This window comes from Theropithecus gelada, chromosome 7a, assembly GCF_003255815.1.
Source record: "Theropithecus gelada isolate Dixy chromosome 7a, Tgel_1.0, whole genome shotgun sequence".
NCBI lineage: Eukaryota > Metazoa > Chordata > Mammalia > Primates > Cercopithecidae > Theropithecus > Theropithecus gelada.
Genome location: NC_037674.1, coordinates 12,124,248 through 12,148,160, shown reverse-complemented (window position 1 = coordinate 12,148,160; position 23,913 = coordinate 12,124,248). Strand labels below are relative to the sequence as shown.

The 23,913-nt window shown below is 41.2% G+C and overlaps 1 protein-coding gene across 4 annotated transcripts in view; it reads right to left on the bottom strand.

Annotated features, from left to right (window-relative positions):
* Nucleotides 1-945: 945 nt before the first annotated feature.
* The window catches only part of C7AH15orf41 (chromosome 7a C15orf41 homolog), a 242,228-nt gene continuing 219,260 nt past the window's right edge, over nt 946-23,913 (bottom strand). For 2 of the 4 annotated variants that reach the window (XM_025389917.1, XM_025389914.1), the window contains 2 exons: nt 2,686-2,851; nt 946-2,271 (listed from right to left, as the gene is read on the bottom strand). In XM_025389917.1, coding sequence (XP_025245702.1) covers nt 2,722-2,851 — 130 coding nt within the window. In that variant the 3' untranslated portion in view covers nt 946-2,271; nt 2,686-2,721. Of the gene's footprint in view, nt 2,852-23,913 lie in introns of all 4 variants that reach the window. The other 2 variants (XM_025389915.1, XM_025389916.1) reach the window with 1 other exon arrangement.

The window sequence follows — 23,913 nt, the reverse complement described above, 5'->3', positions numbered from 1 at the left end:
CAAGCCTTGCAGATAATGAACAGGTACACACACCTACAGTTGCAAAAAAATTATTTCCCCTGGAGGTCCAGCTTTCTACTTTAGACCTCTGAGACTTTCCTTTTCTTTTAGATTTTAGGAGTGTTGTAAAGAGCTGATGTATGCTTCACTAGAAGGCAAAAGAAAAAAAAGGATATGCAAATGTTTATGGGTTTTTTTTTTTTTTTTTGAGGGGGTACATATGCGAGGTGGGAAGGAGTCTATGCAGTTGCCTTACATATCAGTACTAGATCAGCTTTGCTTTGAGTTGCTCTGTTTCCAGACTTCAAATGGTCTCCTATGTGTTTGTGAGGGCAGATGCTTGGCAAGTCTGTATATGCCAGGGAGAACGTCATTCAGTTTTACGTTTTACACACGCTCTTGCTTTCTGGCTTTGCATAATTCATTAGCATGGTGTGCGGAATGCACCATAAAACAAGATTTGGCTTTAATGTTAACGTTCTAATGACGACAGCAATAAAAATAAGTTGTCATTCCGTGTCTGCTTTCTGGGGCTGATGTTTATATTGTCTAAACTAAAAAAACCAAACAAGCAGACAACGCATAGAGATGGGTTTCAGCCTGAGTGGTGTCGTTCAGCTGATTTTTTTTAACAGAAAAAGAAACAAACCAAGGAGACTTTAAGCGTCCAATTGGGGAACATTACTACCTTCTGTCCCATACCCCTCCAATTCAAAAGGAGTATAATAATCACATTAGTTTTTATGTGTGAAAAACTTACTTTTGACTAATTTGTAACCTTATTGTAGTGTGTACAGTTTACTGTTGGGTTCTTTCTCACGTTTAAGGACCAGATTTTAAGCCTCATTCATAAAGAGGAGGTAGCGCCTTTGCTAGGAACACCAGTACCTTCTCACAACACATTATGTCAGGGCAACCGGTAAAAGAATAAATATAAAATGCAAGTACCTTTTTTATTTTTTAATTTATTTGTTCACGTTCATCATAAATTTGTTTAATGTAAAATAAATCCTTGACAAGGGTTTAACAGGATTTTCAACATCTGTGCAGATAAATGTAATTTATTCCTAAAGAAAAAACAGTTAAGAACATGCCAGGAAACCTGCTTTTAACATTTTTGTATAAAGTGTGTGTGTGTGTGTGTGTGTGTGTGTATCCAGGCAATACAGTAGTGGTTTCAAATCATTCTGTTTCACTCAGAAGCCTGCAGGATGAATTTTATACTGAAACAGAAGTTTGCCTGATACTTCTTTAGCATTTCATCTTCTTCCTCTCTCTTTTGATTTAATGCACCCCACTCAGAGTTAAAATCCACACATGTTTGGACCAGGTTTGTGTCCTTCAAAAGGAAAGGCAGCAGGCATATTTTTCCAAACCTTCTTTGGTAGAAAATGAACAAAGTATAAATGACATATTTAGTCTTTTGAAAAAAATCAAGCAATGTATATAAGTTACAGCTGTCTGCAACAGTTACATTGTTGTTGTTAGTATTTCCCAAATCATCTATTCAACATTATAAGTTATGTTTTATAATGTTGTAGCAAATATTTTACTAAATACGTTTTGGGTACAGATTAATATTCAACTTCCCAAAAGATAGGTTTATTATTAACTTATTGATGTTTCGCTTTAGACTGAAATCTGATTTGCAGTACATAAAAGTACATGAAAGTGAATAAAGTGAACAAATAGAAAAACCTCCTTTATTTTGCTTATTTAAAAATTGCTCCAGGTTTATTTCTGGCACACTTAGTTCATACAAAGCTAAACATTTCTAATGCTGAACTTATTTGAGTGTTATATAATTACATGGTATAAAATGCATATACTAAGCAGTATACAGAATGTGCCTTTAAAAAACTCTACTCATAAAAACACTAGCTCACGTACATACTGACAACTAGCCATGTTTAAAAATAAACTCTCCTCAATGTTGGGTCGTCTCCTCTCGGCCCCCAATCTAAAGGAGTGTGGTTTCCAGGCACAATGGAACTAATACTTTCAAATAAGATAAATCGAAAATATTTGGTGTTCAAGTAACATTATTAAAAGAGGAAATTCTCATCAAGTGTATTTTTGCAGCTTGGCTTACTGTCACAGAAGTCAGGAAGCCGTAAAGATTGAATACAGCAAACACACGGCATAGGCGGGCTGCCGTCAAGGTCTTCTGGAGCTCTGCAGGTGAGTACAAAGGTGGCTTCGGACTTTGTGGCTTCAGCTTTCCTAAGTTTGTGCTAGATTATTCCACGATGGTAATGCAACGCTGGGTCTCTGTGAGTGCACATGAAGAGAAAGGGAGAGGGAGAGAGAGTGAATGGAAGCTTAGGGAAAAAAAAATAAGAGGGTGATTCGGTAACTGGGAAGAGAATTGAAAAATCACACCTTTCAGTCTTCACATTTTTTCTTTTGTTCAGCATACAAGGAGAAACCATCCGGAAGAAAGAAAGATTATGACTATCTATAAACTAATTGTTTGACAGAGACAGAAATGCTGATAATGAGTGGGTTGTGTCTGTAGTTCTTGGCTGTTCACATCAGCAAGGGATGAAGGAAAACAGAAACTCTTGATATGTTTGTCTAAAGAGGTAGTGGTGTGACTACGGGCAGCAAGAGTTCAGCTGAAGTTCAGGGCAGATGTTGCCAGGATCTTACAGTGCAGGAAAGTAAAATTGCTTCCGGATTCACCTTTTCCTCCCAGCTTCTCCTCCAGGATCTTCAGGGTCAAGCTAGGCTGTGGCATAAGGTGACAATGTTCGTAGGGAAACAGGCTTTGAGCAGGATGCCCCTTTCCCGGTTGCAGTCCAGCTCCTGGATAAATCCATACCAATAGATGACTAAGCCTGGCCCAAATCTGTAAAAACACCAGAAAATAACACATACACACACATGGTATCAACAGAGCTCTTGAAAAAAGTCACCTTGGGGCACTGATAAGATGACTAAATGACAGGACTGCAGAAAATTTTCGTTTTGGTTGCTACCATTATGACTGAAAATAGCCAAACTTATACCAAAGAGTTCACATAACACACATACTGCCTGCTTGGATGGATGTGTTACCTTTCTTTTCAGAAACCTGAAGTATTTCGGATATAGAAACTCTGAATCTTACCTTTCAGTAAGGTGTTATGAGCTTGAGCTGATGTGACCACCTAGCTGATGCACAAATTCACAGTGCAAACAGGGATGAGCTGGGGAATGCCTGTCTTGGGATTTAAGTCTAACATTTAATGGTACTATTTAAAAAAAAAATTAAACTTGCCTAATTGCAACTAAGAAAAATAAAAGACTGTTTGAAAACAGAATTTTAAAAAATGCAACAATGTATGGTCCTCTTCTGGCTAGAATGTTCTACTCATGCACCCATTGGGCTGGAAGTACTTCCTGTCATCCATATGACACACTGGGTCCCTTTACCGTCTGCGTTACAACTTCTCTAAGTGTGGCCCTGGCATAAAGTTTGGTCATTGGTGCTTATGGAAATGAGGAATAAGGTCATGTAGGCTTGTGACAAAGTATAGACAGCCACGGGCTTAATAAAACCTCAGCATTTCTAAGCTGTGCCTCTGAATTATCTGCAGTTTTGTTAGCAGTGACTGATCCCCGCCAGGCAGACTCAGGAAGTGAGTGGCCCTATAGACTACTTCACCCATCAGGAAGTTGAGACCTTTAGGCTGGGTTCATAAAGATGTAATCACTATCAATCACTGCACACAGAGATGTTTTGCACATCAGTTTCACGTTTTTCCTACCGAGGGCACTTAATTAAAGGGCAGCACTACTTTTGGTGTAGTGTTGCAGGAATTTTACAGTGTAATAATAAATTATGAATGTTGGGTTAGTAAAAGGATGTCTAAAAACAGAACTGCTTTCTGTATTCTAACATTACAGCAGGCTGAACCATGCTAGGCCAGAAAGCTTTTTCCTTCCATGATTTATTATACGCTGTCGTGTACTTGCCAAAACTAACAATACAGGATGGGCTGCGAGATACTGTATGCACAGGAACAAGTTCAATTGGATGTCACGGCCTGGTTTATTTGGGGATTCACATTAGTGGGGTAGCCAAGTTGTATTCAAGATTATTTAAAACTTTGGGAGTCCCCTCTGTGCAGGTACAGAACCATGAGATGGCAACTCATCACTTGATCTTGTTCTAGAAGAAGTAGGAACTGGGTATAATTAGAAGCCTTGGAGCACCAGGCCCACTGAGATTTATCAGCTGCAGATGTTCTCTCCTTCCTCAGCTTCCCCAAAGAAAAGATTCCTTTGAGGTCAGAATTAGGCTACCTGTGCACAGGTGTGTGGGTCCCCAGGCTCAAATGCATACAAGACGAAGCTCACACCTGCAGAAGAACTTGCTTCCATTTAACCGAGGGTTTCTTAGTAACTTTTAATCACAAACACTTGTCTGTAATTGGAACATAAACCATTGGTACCTTTATTTTACAAAGAGCTCTATGATTAGTGTCAAATGATCTCAGATTTGTCAAAACAAGTCTGGCAAGAACAGAAAGATTTGTGATTCCGTGGACCACGTCTGAGAAGCCTCAAACCTTCCCATCACTGAAGCACCCCTGAGTCACGGCCTTGACAGATCTAACATTAGGCTCAACACATTCTTCCATTTTATTATACAGTCATTCTGGAGACCATGATGCTCTTTAGAAAGGCACTAATATTTTCACAAAGGAAGAAAAAAACTGTGATCTAACAAGTCACAGAGAAGAACAAAAGAATATATGGAGGTCATAAAAAACAAGCCCAGTATTTTAAAGATTTAATAAAACAAAAACACATATCACCAGCACTGAGCGAGTGAGAGCAGCCTGCACTTTCTCTGAACAGCTAAATCATAAGCCAAAGGACACGAAGCATGACAGCTCTTTACGAAAATGGCATTTTCTAGGCAGAAAAGCCAGGCTGGGGAACACCTCAGTGCTCAAGAAAATGGACTTGTTTCACTTGTGAGGCAACAGATACTCCTGCAACTCAAAAAGGTTTTGCAAGATTGTGAACCTGAACATTTCATGTAGTGGTTCACAACCAGGATTCCCTAAAGGTACCAACACAGATCTATTAACATTTTGAGTAGGATTCATTAATAAGGCTCTACTGTCTACCTATGTTTTATGTTTCTTATGGAACTATGTTTAGGTTAGATAACATTACCTCTGTCAATGTAGCTCAAAACCTCTGAATGACAATATGTCTCTAATTAATTAAGAACGAGGAAGCACAACTTCCCTTTGTAAATAGAGATTGATAGGCTTTCAAATTATGTGGTCTTGGGTGACAAAAACAATAGGGACTTTAGAGGGTGACAAGTTTGGAAATTTAATGGCAGAACAAGATCTGGCCTTCTTCCCAGCACCCACTTTAGTGCATTTCTGAGCCTTCTTCAACAGCTCAGGATCCAGAGATTGTCAGATGCTGACGAGATAACCTTTCAGCAACCTACCTGTTTATGAAGAGGCTGACCACATTAAGCAACTGTATATAATCAATTTCTTGGTTATCGGAAGTAACAGGAGGGGAAGTTTTGGTTGCTAATTTGAAATACCAAGCAATCAAAAATGGTAAAAGAGGTGTAAAATAGGATCCTAGAACATTTTTATTTAGGTCAAATGCACACTTCTGGGTTGAACCATTTCCCCTTTTTGATGCCTATTCTTATTTACTGTGGCACCACTAGACAAAAATGAGGTCCCTGGGAAGGCAAATATAACCTTTGTGACCAACAAAAATCAGAGAGACTTTGTTAACAACATTGAAAAGAAAACAGAGTCCTCGGGTCTGAGGAGATGTGCACAGCAGAGGTTGGTGTGCTACTGAGATTGCAGCCCTCCCTGCCAGCTGGGAGACACTCAGGAATGGGTGTCCATGGACATCCGAATTGATTCTGGAAACACTTTTTAAAGTTGACTATAATGTTATGGTTGCTATACTCATGGTCAAATAATAAGATCAAAGACCCCCAATGCAGTTTAAAGACTCCTGAGAAGCAGAGACTAGAATGTGAATGACGTTTGAAAAGTAATTTTGCCTGCAAATAAAATATCACCAAATTAGCAAAAACAACAAATACTGCTTGAAAAAATGGGAGGTTTAAGTCAAGAGCCATCAGAGACCATGAAGGCAAGAAAGATGAGGTTTTTCATAAGTAATGACCCCTTATAAATATGTTCAAAATGTGTTTCTTGGCTGGGCACAGTGGCTCACGCCTGTAATCCAAGCACTTTGGGAGGCTGCGGCAGGCCGAACACTTGAGGTCATAAGTTCGAGACCAGCCTGGCCAATATGGTGAAACACCGTCTCTACTAAAAATACAAAAAAATTAGGCATGTGTGGTGGTGCTCGCCTGTAGTCCTAGCTACTCGAGAGGCTCTGGTGGGAGAATCTCTTGAACCCAGGAGATGGAGGTTGCAGTGAGCTGAGACTGCACTACTGTACTCCAGCCTGGGTGACAGAGCAAGACTCTGTCCGAGAAAAAAAAAAAAAAGTGATTCTCTGGTTTCGTTGCATTTTAGAGTATTTAGAGAAATTCAATCAGAGACGGCAGAACTAAATCTGGCCCTTCTGTGTATACCTGTTTCCTAGTGATTATCCCTCTGTTTCACCATTTGTCTGTTATATTGGGACCCTGTTGAGGGTAAAGACCATATTTTAATGTATTCATGTTCTCCATGCCTAACACAGTGCCTGGCACGTGAAAGATACCCTCAGGGACAAGATGGGCAATAGAAGGTTAGCACTAAGATGATCAGACAGCGTTGCATTGGTTATAGAATCAGGGCGAATCCAGAGACAGGGCTGCAGGCAGAGTCAGCCGTTGCCTCGGCATGGCAATTTTATTAATGACCAGAGTGAGCACACTGGTGGCATACTTACAGGTCAGAGATGGGGGTGGGGGGGTTTGATGGGATTTTATTGTGGTTTGGTGGTTTGGTGTTGTGGAGTTGATTGTTGGTATGTCCTACAAGCATGAATTAAATAACACCTTGCTGATGGTTATGCGGGGCTAGGATATTGAACGTAGGTGCGATTAATAATGGCATGGACCAGGAATCAAAGGCAGGCGCGGCAGGACGGGATGTGGTGGGAGTCAGCATTCTGCGATGGGGTTGCGTGCGGACCAGAGATAAAAGATACCAAATGCGTGGAGAGCTCCCGTGACTGGTTAATAGGGTGATAGACCCGTGATCCATCGAGATGTCTTATTTAAGGGGAACGTGTGGGCGATCTTGATTGTTATGGCCCTGAGGTAAGAACCAGATGCCGGATACAGTTCAGTTATAGCTACCCCCACGAGTTATGGGCCTGGAGCGAGGAGAGTGGCATTATTTGGGCGGGATATTGGTTTCACGGAGGATGGTCAACAAGGGACTCCTAAGTGAGGGGGGGCATCCGTGGTGAAGAGGACTTTTTAATAGATATGTGCTATGTCCGATAAATGACTTAATGTACTATGTACGATCAATATATGACTAGTTCTGTTGGTATGCGTAGGGGTGGTGTATGGGCTTTGGAGATGTGTGTTATGTGTTACTGTTGAAGTGTTTAGTAGAGTCCCTGCTTGTAAGCATGTCTTTCGAGAAAGTTGGGTAAGTATGTAATAATATGTGTTATGTACAGTCAAGCATATATAGTACTATATATTATACATGTTGGCTAGCAGTAATGCACGAATTACATAGAGGCATTAAAGGTAGGTTAATACTAAAGTTGTGCTGTAAGGCTTGTACAACATAAAATACAGAAAGTAGTTTAAATTAGAACGCCGGTTTTGGGTGTTGGTAGCGGAGTTAAATTCTTTCTGATTGCCCTGGGGAGAGTATTCCATTTCTGGTTTACAAGGCCAGTGTATTAAATTTATACTACGAGGGCAGGTTCATTTGAGCAGGTTGTTCTCGATTAGGGAGGCCAGTGGTATTAAGATTAAGATTGTGATAAAGTATATTGTAGATGCTATTTGGCCAATAATGATAAAGGGTTGGGTTACTGGTTGGCTTCCAATTCAGGTGAGGGTTAGTAGAATTGTGACTAGGAGTCAGAATAGGAATTGGCTGAGTGGGCGAAATATTATGCTTTGTTGTTTAGATTTGTGGAGTATGGGGATAACTGCTAGAATGAGGATCGATAGGAAGAGTGCTAGTACGCCTCCCAATTTGTTGGGGACAGATCGTAGAATTGCGTATGCGAATAGGAAGTATCATTCTGGTTTAATATGTGGAGGGGTGTTTAGCGGGTTGGCCGGGGTATAGTTGTCTGGGTCGCTTAGGAGGTCGGGTGAAAATAATGTTAATGTTGTTAGGGTAAAGAGGAGGAGGACTACTCCTAGAATATCTTTAATTGTATAGTAGGGGTGAAAGGTGATTTTGTCTGGGTTAGAGGAGATTCCGCAGGGGTTGTTTGACCCTGTTTCGTGTAGGAATAGTAAGTGTACGGTGGAGTACACTCCCCCCTAATCAATATTATGCCCATCATCCTACTAGTATTTGCTGCTTGCGAAGCAGCAGTAGGCCTCGCCTTACTAATCTCAATCTCCAACACATATGGGCTAGATTATATTCACAACCTAAGCCTACTTCAATGCTAAAAATAATTATCCCTACAACTATACTACTGCCAATAACATGACTCTCCAAAAACAACGCAATCTGAATCAACTTGACCATGCATAGTCTGACCATTAGCCTCGTTCCTCTACTATTCTTTAACCAAACTGACAACAACCTTCTCAACTACTCAACCTACCTATCTTCCGATTCGCTAACAACACCTCTCCTAATACTAACTGCCTGACTCCTACCCCTCATAATCATAGCAAGCCAATACCACCTATGCAATAAACCCTCTTCACAAAAAAAAACTCTACGTCTCTATAATAATCTTCCTACAAACCACCTTAATTCTAACATTCATAGCCACAGAACTAATTATATTCTATATTCTATTTGAAACTACCCTCATTCCCACCCTAATTATCATCACCAAATGAGGCAACCAAGCAGAACGTCTCAACGCAAGCACATACTTTCTATTCTACACTCTAACCGGCTCTCTACCCCTACTCATTATACTAATCTACACCTACAATAACATAGGCTCATTAAATATCACACTACTAACGCTCACAGACCAAATACTAACAACCACTTGATCCCATAACTTTACTTGACTAGCATGCATAATAGCCTTTATGACAAAAATACCCCTATATGGCCTACACTTGTGACTTCCTAAAGCTCACGTCGAAGCCCCCATTGCAGGATCAATAGTCCTTGCCGCAGTACTCCTAAAACTGGGCGGCTACGGCATAATACGACTCACTTCCATCCTTAATCCTCTAACAGAGTATATAGCCTACCCATTCCTTATACTATCTCTATGAGGTATAATCATAACAAGCTCAATCTGTCTTCGACAAACAGACCTGAAATCACTCATCGCATACTCTTCCGTAAGCCATATAGCCCTAGTAATCGCAGCCTCTCTCATCCAAACCCCCTGAAGCTTCTCCGGCCCAACTATCCTCATAGTAGCCCATGGACTCACCTCCTCCATATATTTCTGCCTAGCTAACTCAAACTACGAACGCACCCACAGCCGCATCATATTACTATCCCGAGGACTTCAAGTCCTACTCCCATTAATAACCTTTTGATGGTTCACAGCAAACCTCGCCAAACCCCCCACTATTAACCTACTCGGTGAGCTCTTTGTAATCGCAGCTTCATTTTCTTGATCCCATATTACTATCATACTAACAGGACTCAATATACTAATTACAGCCCTCTACTCTCTCATTTGTCACAATGCAACGAGGGACACTTACTCATCATATAATCAACATAAAACCCCCCTTTACATGAGAAAACACATTAATATTTATACACCTTGCTCCAGTCATTCTTCTATCCCTCAATCCTAATACCATTCTAGGGTTTACTCCCTGTAAATATAGTTTAATCAAAACGTTAGATTGTGAACCTAACTATAGAAAGCTTACTACTTCTTATTTACCGAGAAAACTTGCAAGGACTGCTAACCCATGCCTCCGTACTTAAAATTACGGCTTTCTCAACTTTTAAAGGATAACAGCTATCCATTGGCCTTAGGAGCCAAAAACATTGGTGCAACTCCAAATAAAAGTAACAATTATGTGCACCTCTATTATGATAACAACCCTCGCCTCCCTAACTCTTCCAATTTTTGCCACCCTCATTAACCTTAACAAAAAACGCTCATACCCTAACTATGTAAAAATAATTATAATATATACCTTTATTACTAGCCTTCTTCCAACAACCCTATACGTCTTCTCAAATCAAGAAACAACCATTTGAAGCTGACACTGAATAACAATCCAAACATTAGATATAACACTAAGCTTTAAACTAAACTACTTTTCTATAATATTTACTCCAATCGCACTATTCATCACCTGATCCATCATAGAATTCTCACTATGGTACATAAGCTCCGACCTAAACATCAATCAATTCTTCAAATACCTCCTCATGTTTCTCACTACCATACTAATTCTAGTTACCGCCAACAACCTCTTCCAACTCTTCATTGGCTGAGAGGGTGTAGGGATCATATCCTTCCTTCTAATCAGCTGATGATACGCTCGAACAGACGCCAACACAGCAGCCATCCAAGCAATTCTATACAACTGCATCGGCGACATTGGTCTTATCCTAGCTATAACATGATTCCTCCTGCACTATAACTCATGAGACTTTCAACAAATACTGGCCCTAAACTCCAACTCAAACCCCCTCCCACTAATGGGCCTTCTCCTAGCAGCAACAGGAAAATCAGCTCAATTTGGTCTTCACCCCTGATTACCCTCTGCCATAGAAGGTCCAACTCCAGTTTCAGCTCTACTTCACTCCAGCACCATAGTTGTTGCCGGAGTATTCCTACTTATTTGCTTTCACCCTTTAATAGAAAGCAACACATTAATCCAAAACCTCACACTATGTCTGGGAGCCATTACTACCCTATTCATAGCCATCTGCGCCCTCACACAAAACGATATCAAAAAAATCGTGGCCTTCTCCACCTCGAGCCAACTAGGCCTAATAATAGTCACTATTGGTATTAACCAACCACACTTAGCATTCCTACACATCTGCACCCATGCTTTCTTTAAAGCTATACTCTTTATATGCTCCGGATCTATTATTCATAACTTAACTAATGAACAAGACATCCGAAAAATAGGAGGTCTATTTAAAACAATGCCTATCACCTCAACTTCCCTAGTTATTGGCAACCTAGCACTCACGGGAATACCCTTCCTCACAGGCTTCTACTCCAAAGACCTCATTATCGAAGCCACAAACACGTCATATACCAACGCCTGAGCCCTATCTATTACTCTCATCGCCACCTCCCTGACAAGCGCCTACAGCACTCGAACCATTCTCCTTACCCTAACAGGACAACCCCGCTTCCCAACCCTAACTAACATCAACGAAAACAACCCCGCCCTACTAAACCCAATTAAACGCCTCATAATAGGCAGTATAGTTACAGGATTCCTTATCACTAACAATATCCCCCCTACCTCACTCCCCCAACCAACAATACCCCTCTACCTAAAACTCTCAGCCTTATGCGCAACCACCCTCAGTTTCCTAACAGCCCTAGATCTCGCCCTTATGACCAATAAACTAAAAGCAAAAAATTCATCACAAATATTCAAATTCTCCAACATACTAGGATATTTTCCCACCACGATCCATCGTATAGTCCCATATCAAAACCTACTTATAAGCCAAAATTTAGCCCTCCTCTTATTAGATTCAACATGACTAGAAAAATCCATACCCAAAATAATCTCACAAACACACATTACTACCTCCATAGCTGTAACTACCCAGAAAGGCATAATCAAACTCTACTTCCTCTCTTTCCTCATTCCTCTTACCCTAACCCTACTTCTAATAATATAGTCTATTACCTCGAGTGATCTCAATCACAATATACACACCAACAAACAACGTCCAACCAGCAACCACCACTAATCAACACCCATAATCATACAAGGCACCCGCACCAATAGAATCACCTCGAACTAACCCCAATCCTTCCCCCTCAAAAATCTCCCAACTACCCATATTATTAAAATTAACCACCACTACTCCATCAAAACTTAAAACCCATAAAACTAACCCACTTCCATTATTAATCCCACCAGAAGACCCCCTAGAGCCTCAAGCCCTGAACCCCATGTTTCGGGATACTCTTCAATAGCCATTGCCGCAGTATAACCAAAAACAACTATCATACCCCCAGATAAATTAAAAACATCATTAAACCCATGTAAGCCCCCCCATAACTTAAAATAATCACACAACCAATTACACCACTAACAATCAACGCTAAACCCCCATAGATGAGAGAGGGCTTAGAAGAAAAACCCACAAACCCTATAACCAATAATACGCTTAATGTAAATAAAATATATATCATTACTTCCATATGGACTTTAACCATAACCAATGATATGAAAAATCATCGTTGTATTTCAACTACAAAAGCGCCAAATGATCCCAATACGCAAATCTAACCCAATCATAAAAATAATTAACCACTCCCTCATTGATCTACCTACCCCATCCAACATTTCCGTGTGATGAAATTTCGGCTCACTTCTTGCAACCTGCCTAATTCTACAAATTATCACAGGCCTATTCTTAGCAATGCACTACTCACCAGACACTTCCTCTGCTTTCTCCTCAATCGCACACATCACTCGAGAGGTAAATTACGGCTGAACCACCCGCTATCTCCACGCTAACGGTGCCTCCATACTCTTCATCTGCCTCTTCCTGCACGTAGGCCAAGGCCTCTACTATGGCTCATATCTTCTCCTAGAAACCTGAAACATTGGCATCATGCTTCTACTCATAACCATAGCAACAGCCTTCATGGGCTACATACTCCCATGAGGCCAAATATCATTCTGGGGGGCAACAGTAATCACAAATCTACTCTCAGCAGTCCCATACATCGGAACCAACCTTGTTCAATGGGTCTGAGGTGGGTACGCCATTGATAACCCCACTCTCATATGATTCTCCACCCTACACTTCATCCTACCCTTCATTATCGTCGCTCTCACAACCGTACACTTACTATTCCTACACGAAACAGGGTCGAACAACCCTTGCGGAATTTCCTCTAACTCAGACAAAATCACCTTTCACCCCTACCATACAGTTAAAGATATCCTAGGTCTAATCCTCCTCCTCTTTACCCTAACAACATTAACATTATTTTCACCCGACCTCCTAAGTGACCCAGATAACTATACCCCAGCCAACCCACTAAGCACTCCTCCACATATTAAACCAGAATGATACTTCCTATTCACACACGCAATTCTACGATCTGTGCCCAACAAATTGGGAGGCGTACTAGCACTCTTCCTATCAATTCTCATTCTAGCAATTATCCCCATACTCCACAAATCCAAACAACAAAGCATAATATTCTGCCCACTCAGCCAACTCCTATTCTGACTCCTAGTTACAATTCTACTAACCCTAACCTGAATTGGAAGCCAACCAGTAACCCAACCCTTTATCATTATTGGCCAAATAGCATCCACAATATACTTTATCACTATCCTAATCTTCAATACCGCTGGCCTCCCTAATCAAGAACAACCTACTCAAATGAACCTGCCCTCGTAGTATAAATTAATACACTGGCCTTGTAAACCAGAAATGGAATATTCTCCCCAGGGCAATCAGAAAGAAAGTACTTAACTCTACTGCCAACACCCAAAACTGGCGTTCTGACTTAAACTACTTTCTGTATTTTATGTTGTACAAGCCCTACAGCATAACTTTAGTACTAACCTACCTTTAATGCCATTATGTAATTCGTGCATTACTGCTAGCCAACATGTATAATATATAGTACTATATATGCTTAACTGTACATAGCACGTGTTTTTACATACGTACCTAATCCCCTTAAAAGACATGCTTACAAGCAAGAACTCTAATGAATACTTCAACAGTAACACATAACACACTCCCTCAAAGTCCACACATTTCCCCCATGGATACCAACAGAACTAGCCCTATATTAATCATACATAGTACATTAAATTGTTCATTGGACATAGCACATACCTATTAAAAAATCCTCCTCACCACGGATGCCCCCCCCCCCCACTTAGGAATCCCTTGTTCACCATCCTCCGTGAAATCAATATCCCGCTCAAGAGTGCTACTCTCCTCGCTCCGGGCCCATAACTTGTGGGGGTAGCTATAATTGAACTGTATCCGGCATCTGGTTCTTACCTCAGGGCCATAGCAATCAAGATCGCCCACACGTTCCCCTTAAATAAGACATCTCTATGGATCACGGGTCTATCACCCTATTAACCAGTCACGGGAGCTCTCCATGCATTTGGTATCTTTTATCTCTGGTCCGCACGCAACCCCATCGCAGAATGCTGACTCCCACCACATCCCGTCCTGCCGCGCCTGCCTTTGATCCCTAGTCCATGACGTTATTAATCGCACCTACGTTCAATATCCTAGCCCCGCATAACTACCAGTAAGGTGTTATTTAATTCATGCTTGTAGGACATATCAATAATCAACTCCACGACACCACTCCCACCACACCACAAAACCACAATAAAAATTCCATCAAACCCCCCCACCCCCATCTCTGACCCCCACCTAAACCCACTTTTGCCAAACCCCAAAAACAAAAGCCTCAATTTGCCCGGCCAGAGCTTATATTTTCATCTTTTAGGTGTGCACGACTCCAACTGCCATCCCCTCAACTAATATAAATTTACTTCACCAAACACTCTTGACGGCAACCCAGGGCCCCTTTCCTTCCCCCCCGGCCCCTCACATTTGCCTACCCACTACCAAACCAATACCTCTCCTACTACAACCCCAAAGAAATCACTCCATAGTCATACCCATTTACTCGTTTATGTAGCTTAAACCTACCTAAAGCAAGACACTGAAAATGCCTAGATGGGCTTGCACACCCCATAAACAAATAGGTTTGGTCCTGGCCTTTCTATTGGCTCTTAGCAAGATTACACATGCAAGCATCCCCGCCCCGGTGAAGACGCCCTACAAATCACTATGACCAAGAGGAGCAAGTATCAAGCACGCACACGCAGCTCAAAACACTTTGCCTAGCCACACCCCCACGGGAGACAGCAGTGACAAATCTTTAGCAATAAACGAAAGTTTAACTAAGCTATGCTATATTAAGGGTTGGTTAATTTCGTGCCAGCCACCGCGGTCATACGATTAACCCTAGCCAGTAGAGATCGGCGTAGAGAGTGTTTTAGATCCGATACAATAGAGCTAAACTCCATCTAAACTGTAAAACCCTAGCTGATGTAAAATAAACTACGAAAGTAGCTTTAAAATTTCTGAACACACTATAGCCAAGGCCCAAACTGGGATTAGATACCCCAGTATGCTTAGTCTTAAACCTCAATAGTTAAAACAACAAAACTACTCGCCAGAATACTACAAGCAACAGCTTAAAACTCAAAGGACTTGGCAGTGCTTCACATCCCCCTAGAGGAGCCTGTTCTGTAATCGATAAACCCCGATCCACCCCACCCTCTCTGCTCAGTCTATATACCGCCATCTTCAGCAAACCCTGATGAAGGTCACGAAGTGAGCGCAAATGCCCTCCCCGCAAAAACGTTAGGTCAAGGTGTAACCTATGAGATGGTAAAAAATGGGCTACATTTTCTACCTCAGAAAACCCCACGATAACTCTTATGAAACCTAAGAGTCTAAGGAGGATTTAGCAGTAAATTAAGAATAGAGTGCTTAATTGAACTAGGCCATAAAGCACGCACACACCGCCCGTCACTCCCCTCAAATATATTTAAGGAACATCTTAACTAAACACCCTAATATTTATATAGAGGGGATAAGTCGTAACACGGTAAGTGTACTGGAAGGTGCACTTGGATAAATCAAGGTATAGCTTAACATAAAGCATCTGGCTTACACCCAGAAAATCTCAACACCGCTTGACTACCTTGAGCTAACACTAGCTCTAAGCACAATCAACACTAACACCAAACCAACATATACCAAACCATTCACCTACATAAAGTATAGGCGATAGAAATTTTAACCTGACGCTATAGATACAGTACCGTAAGGGAAAGATAGAAAACCACCCAAGCACAAAATAGCAAGGATTAACCCCTGTACCTTTCGCATAATGAATTAGCTAGAAATAATTTCACAAAGAGAACTAAAGCCAAATTCCCCGAAACCAGACGAGCTACCCAAAAACAGCTAAAAGAGCACACCCGTCTATGTGGCAAAATAGTGGGAAGATTTCTGGGTAGAGGTGACAAGCCTACCGAGCCTGGTGATAGCTGGTTATCCAAGACAGATTCTTAGTTCAGCCTTAAGTTTACCTATAGAACCACTTAATCCTCCTGTAAACTTAATTGTTAGTCTAAAGAGGGACAGCTCTTTAGACAGTAGGAAAAAACCTTATATAGAGAGTAAAAACCCCAATTACCATAGTTGGCCTAAAAGCAGCCATCAATTAAGAAAGCGTTCAAGCTCAACATCAACTATCCAAAAAACCCCAAACACATAACTGAACTCCTCACACTACAATGGATTAATCTATCACCCTATAGAAGTAATAATGCTAGTATAAGTAACATGAATACTTTCTCCACCGCATAAGCCTAAATCAGACCGAAAGCCTCACCCATATTTAACAGCCTAGTATTGATAAACATAAACAAGCCCATACTACTTTCACTGTTAACCCAACACAGGCATGCTTTCAAGGAAAGGTTAAAAAAAGTAAAAGGAACTCGGCAAACTTAACCCCCGCCTGTTTACCAAAAACATCACCTCTAGCATTACTAGTATTAGAGGCACTGCCTGCCCAGTGACACACGTTTAACGGCCGCGGTACCCTGACCGTGCAAAGGTAGCATAATCACTTGTTCTTTAAATAGGGACTCGCATGAATGGCAACATGAGGGTTTAACTGTCTCTTACTTTCAACCAGTGAAATTGACCTGTCCGTGAAGAGGCGGATATATAATAATAAGACGAGAAGACCCTATGGAGCTTTAATTTATTAATGCAACCAGGAATCATACAAACCTACGGATTTTTAAATCTCTACACCTGCATTAAAAATTTTGGTTGGGGTGACCTCGGAGCACAACCAAACCTCCGAATAATCCATGCCGAGACCACACAAGCCAAAGCGAACTAACATTTACAATTGATCCAATAATTTGATCAGCGGAACAAGTTACCCTAGGGATAACAGCGCAATTCTATTCTAGAGTCCATATCGACAATAGAGTTTACGACCTCGATGTTGGATCAGGACATCCTAATGGTGCAGCAGCTATCAAGGGTTCGTTTGTTCAACGATTAAAGTCCTATGTGATCTTGAGTTCAGACCGGAGCAATCCAGGTCGGTTTCTATCTATTCTACATTTCTCCCTGTACGAAAGGACAAGAGAAATAAGGCCCACTTCATAAAGCGCCTTCATTACATAAATGACTTAATCTCAATTTAGCAAAATATTACATCTCCAACCCAAGAACAGGGTTTGTTAAGATGGCAGAGCCCGGCAATTGCATAAAACTTAAAACTTTACAATCAGAGGTTCAACTCCTCTTCTTAACATCATGATCACAATAAACCTCCTACTCCTTATTATACCTACACTAGCCGCCATGGCGTTCCTTACACTCGTTGAATGAAAATTACTAGGCTGCATACAACTACGTAAGGGACCTAACGTTGTAGGTCCCTACAGGTTACTACAACCTTTCGCTGACGCAATAAAACTCCTTACCAAAGAACCTCTAAAACCCTCAACATCCACAACTACTCTCTATATTACCGCACCCGCTCTAGCCTTCTTAATTGCCCTCCTCCTATGAACCCCCCTCCCCATACCTAACCCCCTAATTAACTTCAGCCTAGGACTCCTATTCATCCTGGCCACATCCAGCCTAACTGTCTACTCCATCCTATGATCTGGATGAGCATCAAATTCAAACTACGCCCTAATCGGAGCCCTACGGGCCGTCGCCCAAATGATCTCATACGAAGTCACCCTCGCTATCATTCTACTGTCAGTCTTACTAATAAGTGGCTCATTCAACCTCAACATACTCATTACAACACAAGCGCACCTCTGGCTTCTCCTACCATCATGACCACTGACCATAATATGATTTACCTCCACACTAGCAGAAACAAATCGAACCCCCTTCGATCTCATAGAAGGCGAATCAGAACTAGTATCAGGCTTTAACATTGAATACTCCGCAGGTCCATTCGCCCTATTCTTCATGGCCGAATACATAAATATCATCATAATAAATGCCCTAACAACCACAATTTTCTTGGGCACATCCTACCCCATCCATTCACCAGAAGTATTCACAACATGCTTTACCATTAAAACACTCCTCCTAACTTCCTTATTTCTATGAATCCGAGCAGCATATCCCCGATTCCGCTACGACCAACTTATACACCTACTATGAAAAAACTTTCTTCCACTCACACTAGCACTCCTCATATGAAATACCTCAATGCCCATCGCAATCTCCAGCATCCCCCCTCAAACCTAGAAATATGTCTGATAAAAGAGTTACTTTGATAGAGTAAACAATAGAGGCCCCAACCCTCTTATTTCTAGGATTGCAGGTATCGATCCCACCCCTGAGAACCCAAACTTCTCCGTGCTACCTCTCACACTCTATCCTGGAGTAAGGTCAGCTAAATAAGCTGTCGGGCCCATACCCCGAAAATGTTGGTCACACCCTTCCCGTACTAATCAACCCACTAGCTCGACTTATTATCTACACCACGGTAATCACAGGCACACTCATTACAACACTAAGCTCACACTGATTCCTCGCCTGAGCAGGTCTAGAGATAAACATATTAGCCTTCACTCCAATTCTAATCAAAAAAACAAACCCCCTGCTCCACAGAAGCTGCTACTAAATACTTCCTAGCACAATCTACCGCATCCATAATCCTCATAATAGCAATTATTTCCAACAACCTACTATCAGGATACTGAACAATAACAAGTCACACCAATCAACTCTCATCCCTAATAATAACAACCGCCCTTGCCATAAAACTAGGAATAGCTCCATTCCACTTTTGAGTCCCAGAAGTCACCCAAGGAACATCCCTAACCTCCGGCCTACTCCTCCTTGCATGACAAAAACTAGCCCCCATCTCAATCATATACCAAATTCACCCATCAATCAATACCTGCACTCTCTTAACCCTCTCAACCCTATCCATCATAGTAGGCAGTTAAGGGGGTCTCAACCAAACACAATTACGCAAGATCCTAGGATACTCTTCAATCACTCACATGGGCTGAATAACAATAACACTAGTATATAACCCAACTATCACAATTCTCTACTTAACTACATACATCACCCTAACAGCTACCATATTCCTAACCCTCAAGCTAAACTCAAACACCACAGCGCTCATGCTATCCCACACCTGAAACAAATCAACCTGTCTAGTGCCACTAATAACATCCACCCTCCTATCCCTAGGAGGCTTACCCCCTCTAACCGGCTTCCTACCCAAGTGAATCACCATTCAAGAACTCACAATAAACAATAACTTGATCATCCCCTCCATCATAATTATCATAACCCTACTCAACCTATATTTCTACATACGTCTAATCTACACTATCTCCCTAACACTATTTCCCACATCCAACAACACAAAAATAATATGGCAATTCGAAAACACAAAACCTACACTCCTTATTCCCCCACTTATTATTGCTTCCACTCTCTTACTACCAATCTCTCCCCTAATCCTGTCTATTCCCTAGAAATTTAGGTTAAGCAAGACCAAGGGCCTTCAAAGCCCTTAGCAAGTAAAATTACTTAATTTCTGAAATACATAAGGACTGCAAATATCTGCTCTGCATCAATTGAACGCAAATCAATTACTTTAATTAAGCTAAGCCCTCGCTAGATCAATGGGACTCGAACCCACAAAAACTTAGTTAACAGCTAAACACCCTAACCAACTGGCTTTGATCCACTTCTCCCGCCGCAGGGAAAAAAGGCGGGAGAAGTCTCGGCAGAAACTTAAAGCTGCTCCTTTGAACTTGCAATCCAATGTGAAAATCGCCTCAGGGCTGGTAAAAAGAGGGTTAGACCTCTGTCTTTAGGTTTACAGCCTAATGCCTACTCAGCCATCTTACCCCTCCCTCCTTTCTATTCCTACCTATGCTCATCAATCGTTGACTCTTCTCAACAAACCATAAAGACATTGGGACTTTATACCTGTTGTTTGGTGCGTGAGCTGGAGTCACAGGTACGGCTCTGAGCCTTCTCATCCGAGCTGAGCTAGGCCAACCCGGCAATCTGCTAGGCAATGACCATATTTACAACGTTATTGTAACAGCTCATGCGTTCATCATAATCTTCTTCATAGTCATACCCATTATAATCGGAGGCTTCGGGAACTGACTAGTGCCCCTAATAATTGGCGCTCCTGATATGGCATTTCCCCGTCTAAATAACAGAAGCTTCTGACTCCTTCCCCCCTCTTTCCTACTACTAATAGCATCAGCCATAGTAGAGGCCGGTGCTGGAACAGGTTGAACAGTATATCCCCCTTTGGCAGGAAACTTCTCTCATCCGGGGGCCTCTGTCGACCTAGTCATCTTCTCTCTTCACCTAGCAGGCATTTCCTCCATCTTAGGAGCCATCAACTTCATCACCACCATCATCAACATAAAACCTCCCGCAATATCCCAGTATCAAACTCCCTTATTTGTCTGATCAATCTTAATCACAGCAATCCTCCTACTCCTCTCTCCGCCAGTCTTAGCCGCCGGCATCACTATGCTACTAACAGATCGCAACCTCAACACTACTTTCTTTGATCCTGCTGGAGGAGGAGACCCCATCCTATACCAACACTTATTCTGATTCTTTGGTCACCCCGAAGTCTATATCCTTATTCTTCCTGGATTTGGGATAATTTCCCACATTGTAACTCACTACTCCGGGAAAAAAGAGCCATTTGGGTACATGGGCATAGTCTGGGCTATAGTATCAATTGGGTTTTTAGGTTTTATTGTATGGGCTCATCATATGTTTACAGTTGGTATAGATGTAGATACACGGGCCTATTTCACTTCTGCCACTATAATTATTGCAATCCCTACTGGTGTTAAAGTTTTTAGCTGACTTGCCACACTCCACGGGGGCAATATTAAATGATCCCCCGCAATACTTTGAGCCCTGCGCTTTATTTTTCTATTTACTGTAGGAGGCCTAACCGGCATTATCTTAGCAAACTCATCCCTAGATATTGTATTACACGACACATACTATGTTGTCGCACACTTTCACTATGTTTTATCAATGGGAGCTGTCTTCGCCATTATAGGGGGCTTCCTTCATTGATTCCCCTTATTTTCAGGCTATACATTAGACCAGACTTATGCCAAAGCCCATTTTATTATTATATTCGTAGGTGTAAATTTAACCTTTTTTCCACAACACTTCCTTGGCCTATCCGGGATACCCCGACGCTACTCTGATTACCCCGATGCCTACACCACATGAAATATCCTATCATCTATAGGCTCCTTTATCTCACTAACAGCAGTAATCTTAATAATCTATATGATCTGAGAAGCCTTTGCCTCAAAACGTAAAGTACTACTAATCGAACAACCCTCCACTAGCCTAGAGTGATTGAATGGCTGTCCTCCACCCCACCACACATTTGAAGAGCCGACCTATATCAAACCAAACGAAAAAGGAGAGAGTCGAACCCCCTAAAACTGGTTTCAAGCCAATCTTATAGCCCCTATAACCCTGTAACTATATGAAAATCATATAGTTACAACAATGTTAATTATTAACATTTTCACCCCACTTATTATGTGCCCAACACTGTTCTAAGCACTTTATATATATAGAAGCACTTTATACATATCGAACCACTTAATTTCTATGCCAACTCCGTGAGGTTGGTACAGTTATTATCCCTGTTCTACAGGTGAAAAAAGCAAGGCATAGAACAATTAAGTAGATTGCCTAAGGTCTCACAGCTAAAAAGTAGAGGAACCAGTTTTAGAACCAAGGCAGTGTGTGATGCACTCACTATGAGGTAGTGATCGGTTTACTAAACAGGGTGATAGAATGTTAGACTTTAACCAGAAAAAGAGAGTCAATGTCCTTTGCAATGGTCAAGCCACACCTAGGGCATTTTGGGGAGTTCTGGTGTCATATTTTAAGGGGAATATCTCCAGTTTGAAAGTCAACCAAAGGATAATCCTAGGATATCTGAGGCATGGTTAGAATAAGAGTATGTCTGACTTAGAAATGAAGAGTTAAGGTTCACTAACACACTCATCATGTTCTGATTTTGAGAGTGCTCTTGGGAAGGAAGGATTTGATTCATGCTGTAGCTCTCAAGTGCAGACTTAGGACAATGCTTGAAAGTAGCCAAGAATTAGATTTTGATTCAACATGAATAAAATTTTTTCTATAACTGAAAACTTTCAAAAACATGGAGTGAGTGGCCTTGCAAAATAGTGACATCAGTAGATCTATTAAATCAAGGCTGGGTTTTCATTAATTTTAAAAAATTGAACCAATGCATACAAATTGGGAATGTTTACACAAAATCCTGCATATTTAGCTTCTTTTGAGAAACTAATCGATCTGGCAACAAGCAACTGGAGATAAGTAACAGCTGCCCCCTTCAGATATAACCTGGGTTCGCAGGACTGCCACAGTCCCCACTGTTCTCTGTCACTTCCTGATGCCGAGGATCAGTGCCAGGTATACCAACTGAGCTGCTTGGCTCCTAACTTCCACTATACGCCAATACTCCTCCTTGCTGCATATGTAGGATGCTAAGGTTACATAAAATAAAGAATTCTCCATATTTTCTCCAGTTCTGTTGTTTTGGTAAACTTGGTTATTGTGTTCCTGAAGCTGCATATTTGAAGGAGTTGGTTACAAGAAGAACACTTTGTCAGTCAAGGTGAATTCCTGCTGACAAGCAGTGAAGAGACACATAAAAATGCCCCAACTGTGAGAGTCCCTGGCTGTTTGGTGTTGGGGCTAGCAGGCTTTGTCGATCTCAACAGGTGTTGAGGACAGTGCAGGAAACACAAATGCTGCTTCCATTTTGTTCAGTTTAAAAAAGGCAGTGAAAGCTGTTAATGTATTTTTAAAAGATTATCACCAAGAATGTTTTAAAAATGGCACTTCAGTGAGTAAATTCTTAGTTTTGGAGAAAAATCTAGCTATCCTCAGATAAGCCCTGAGGATTCCAGATTGCGAATGTTGGACAGAATATGATATAAGTGTCTTTCTGTTCAAGGTTTCCTATAACTCTGAGAAACTCAGTGGTTCAGACAGAAAATTTGGCCCCCCAAATTCAGGAAGAACTTACTCCTTTTTTTTTTTTTTAAGTATAAAACAAAATACTCTCCTTTTCTTGCCATGTCTCTAACACTATCCTATAATGTAGGAATTACTAGGATGGCATTTTTACTTATAGAGAATGGAGAAGATTATTAACTTTCTATTGTCATACTTTTCCTCAAGGCATCCTCTTCAGAGACTGTTGAAAAGAAAGGTAGATGAAGGAATTTAGAGGTTTCTAATCATACTATTAGATATCATCTTGCTAAATTAGCCCCAATAACCCCTAGTTGGTTTCCTGAAGCCAGCTGAGCTTCTAGATCTCCATAGATTTCAGGGAGCCCTTGACCAATCATTATGGCTATAAAGATGCTAAGTACATATAAAATAATATAAGATCTCAATAATCAACAACAAACAGGTAACT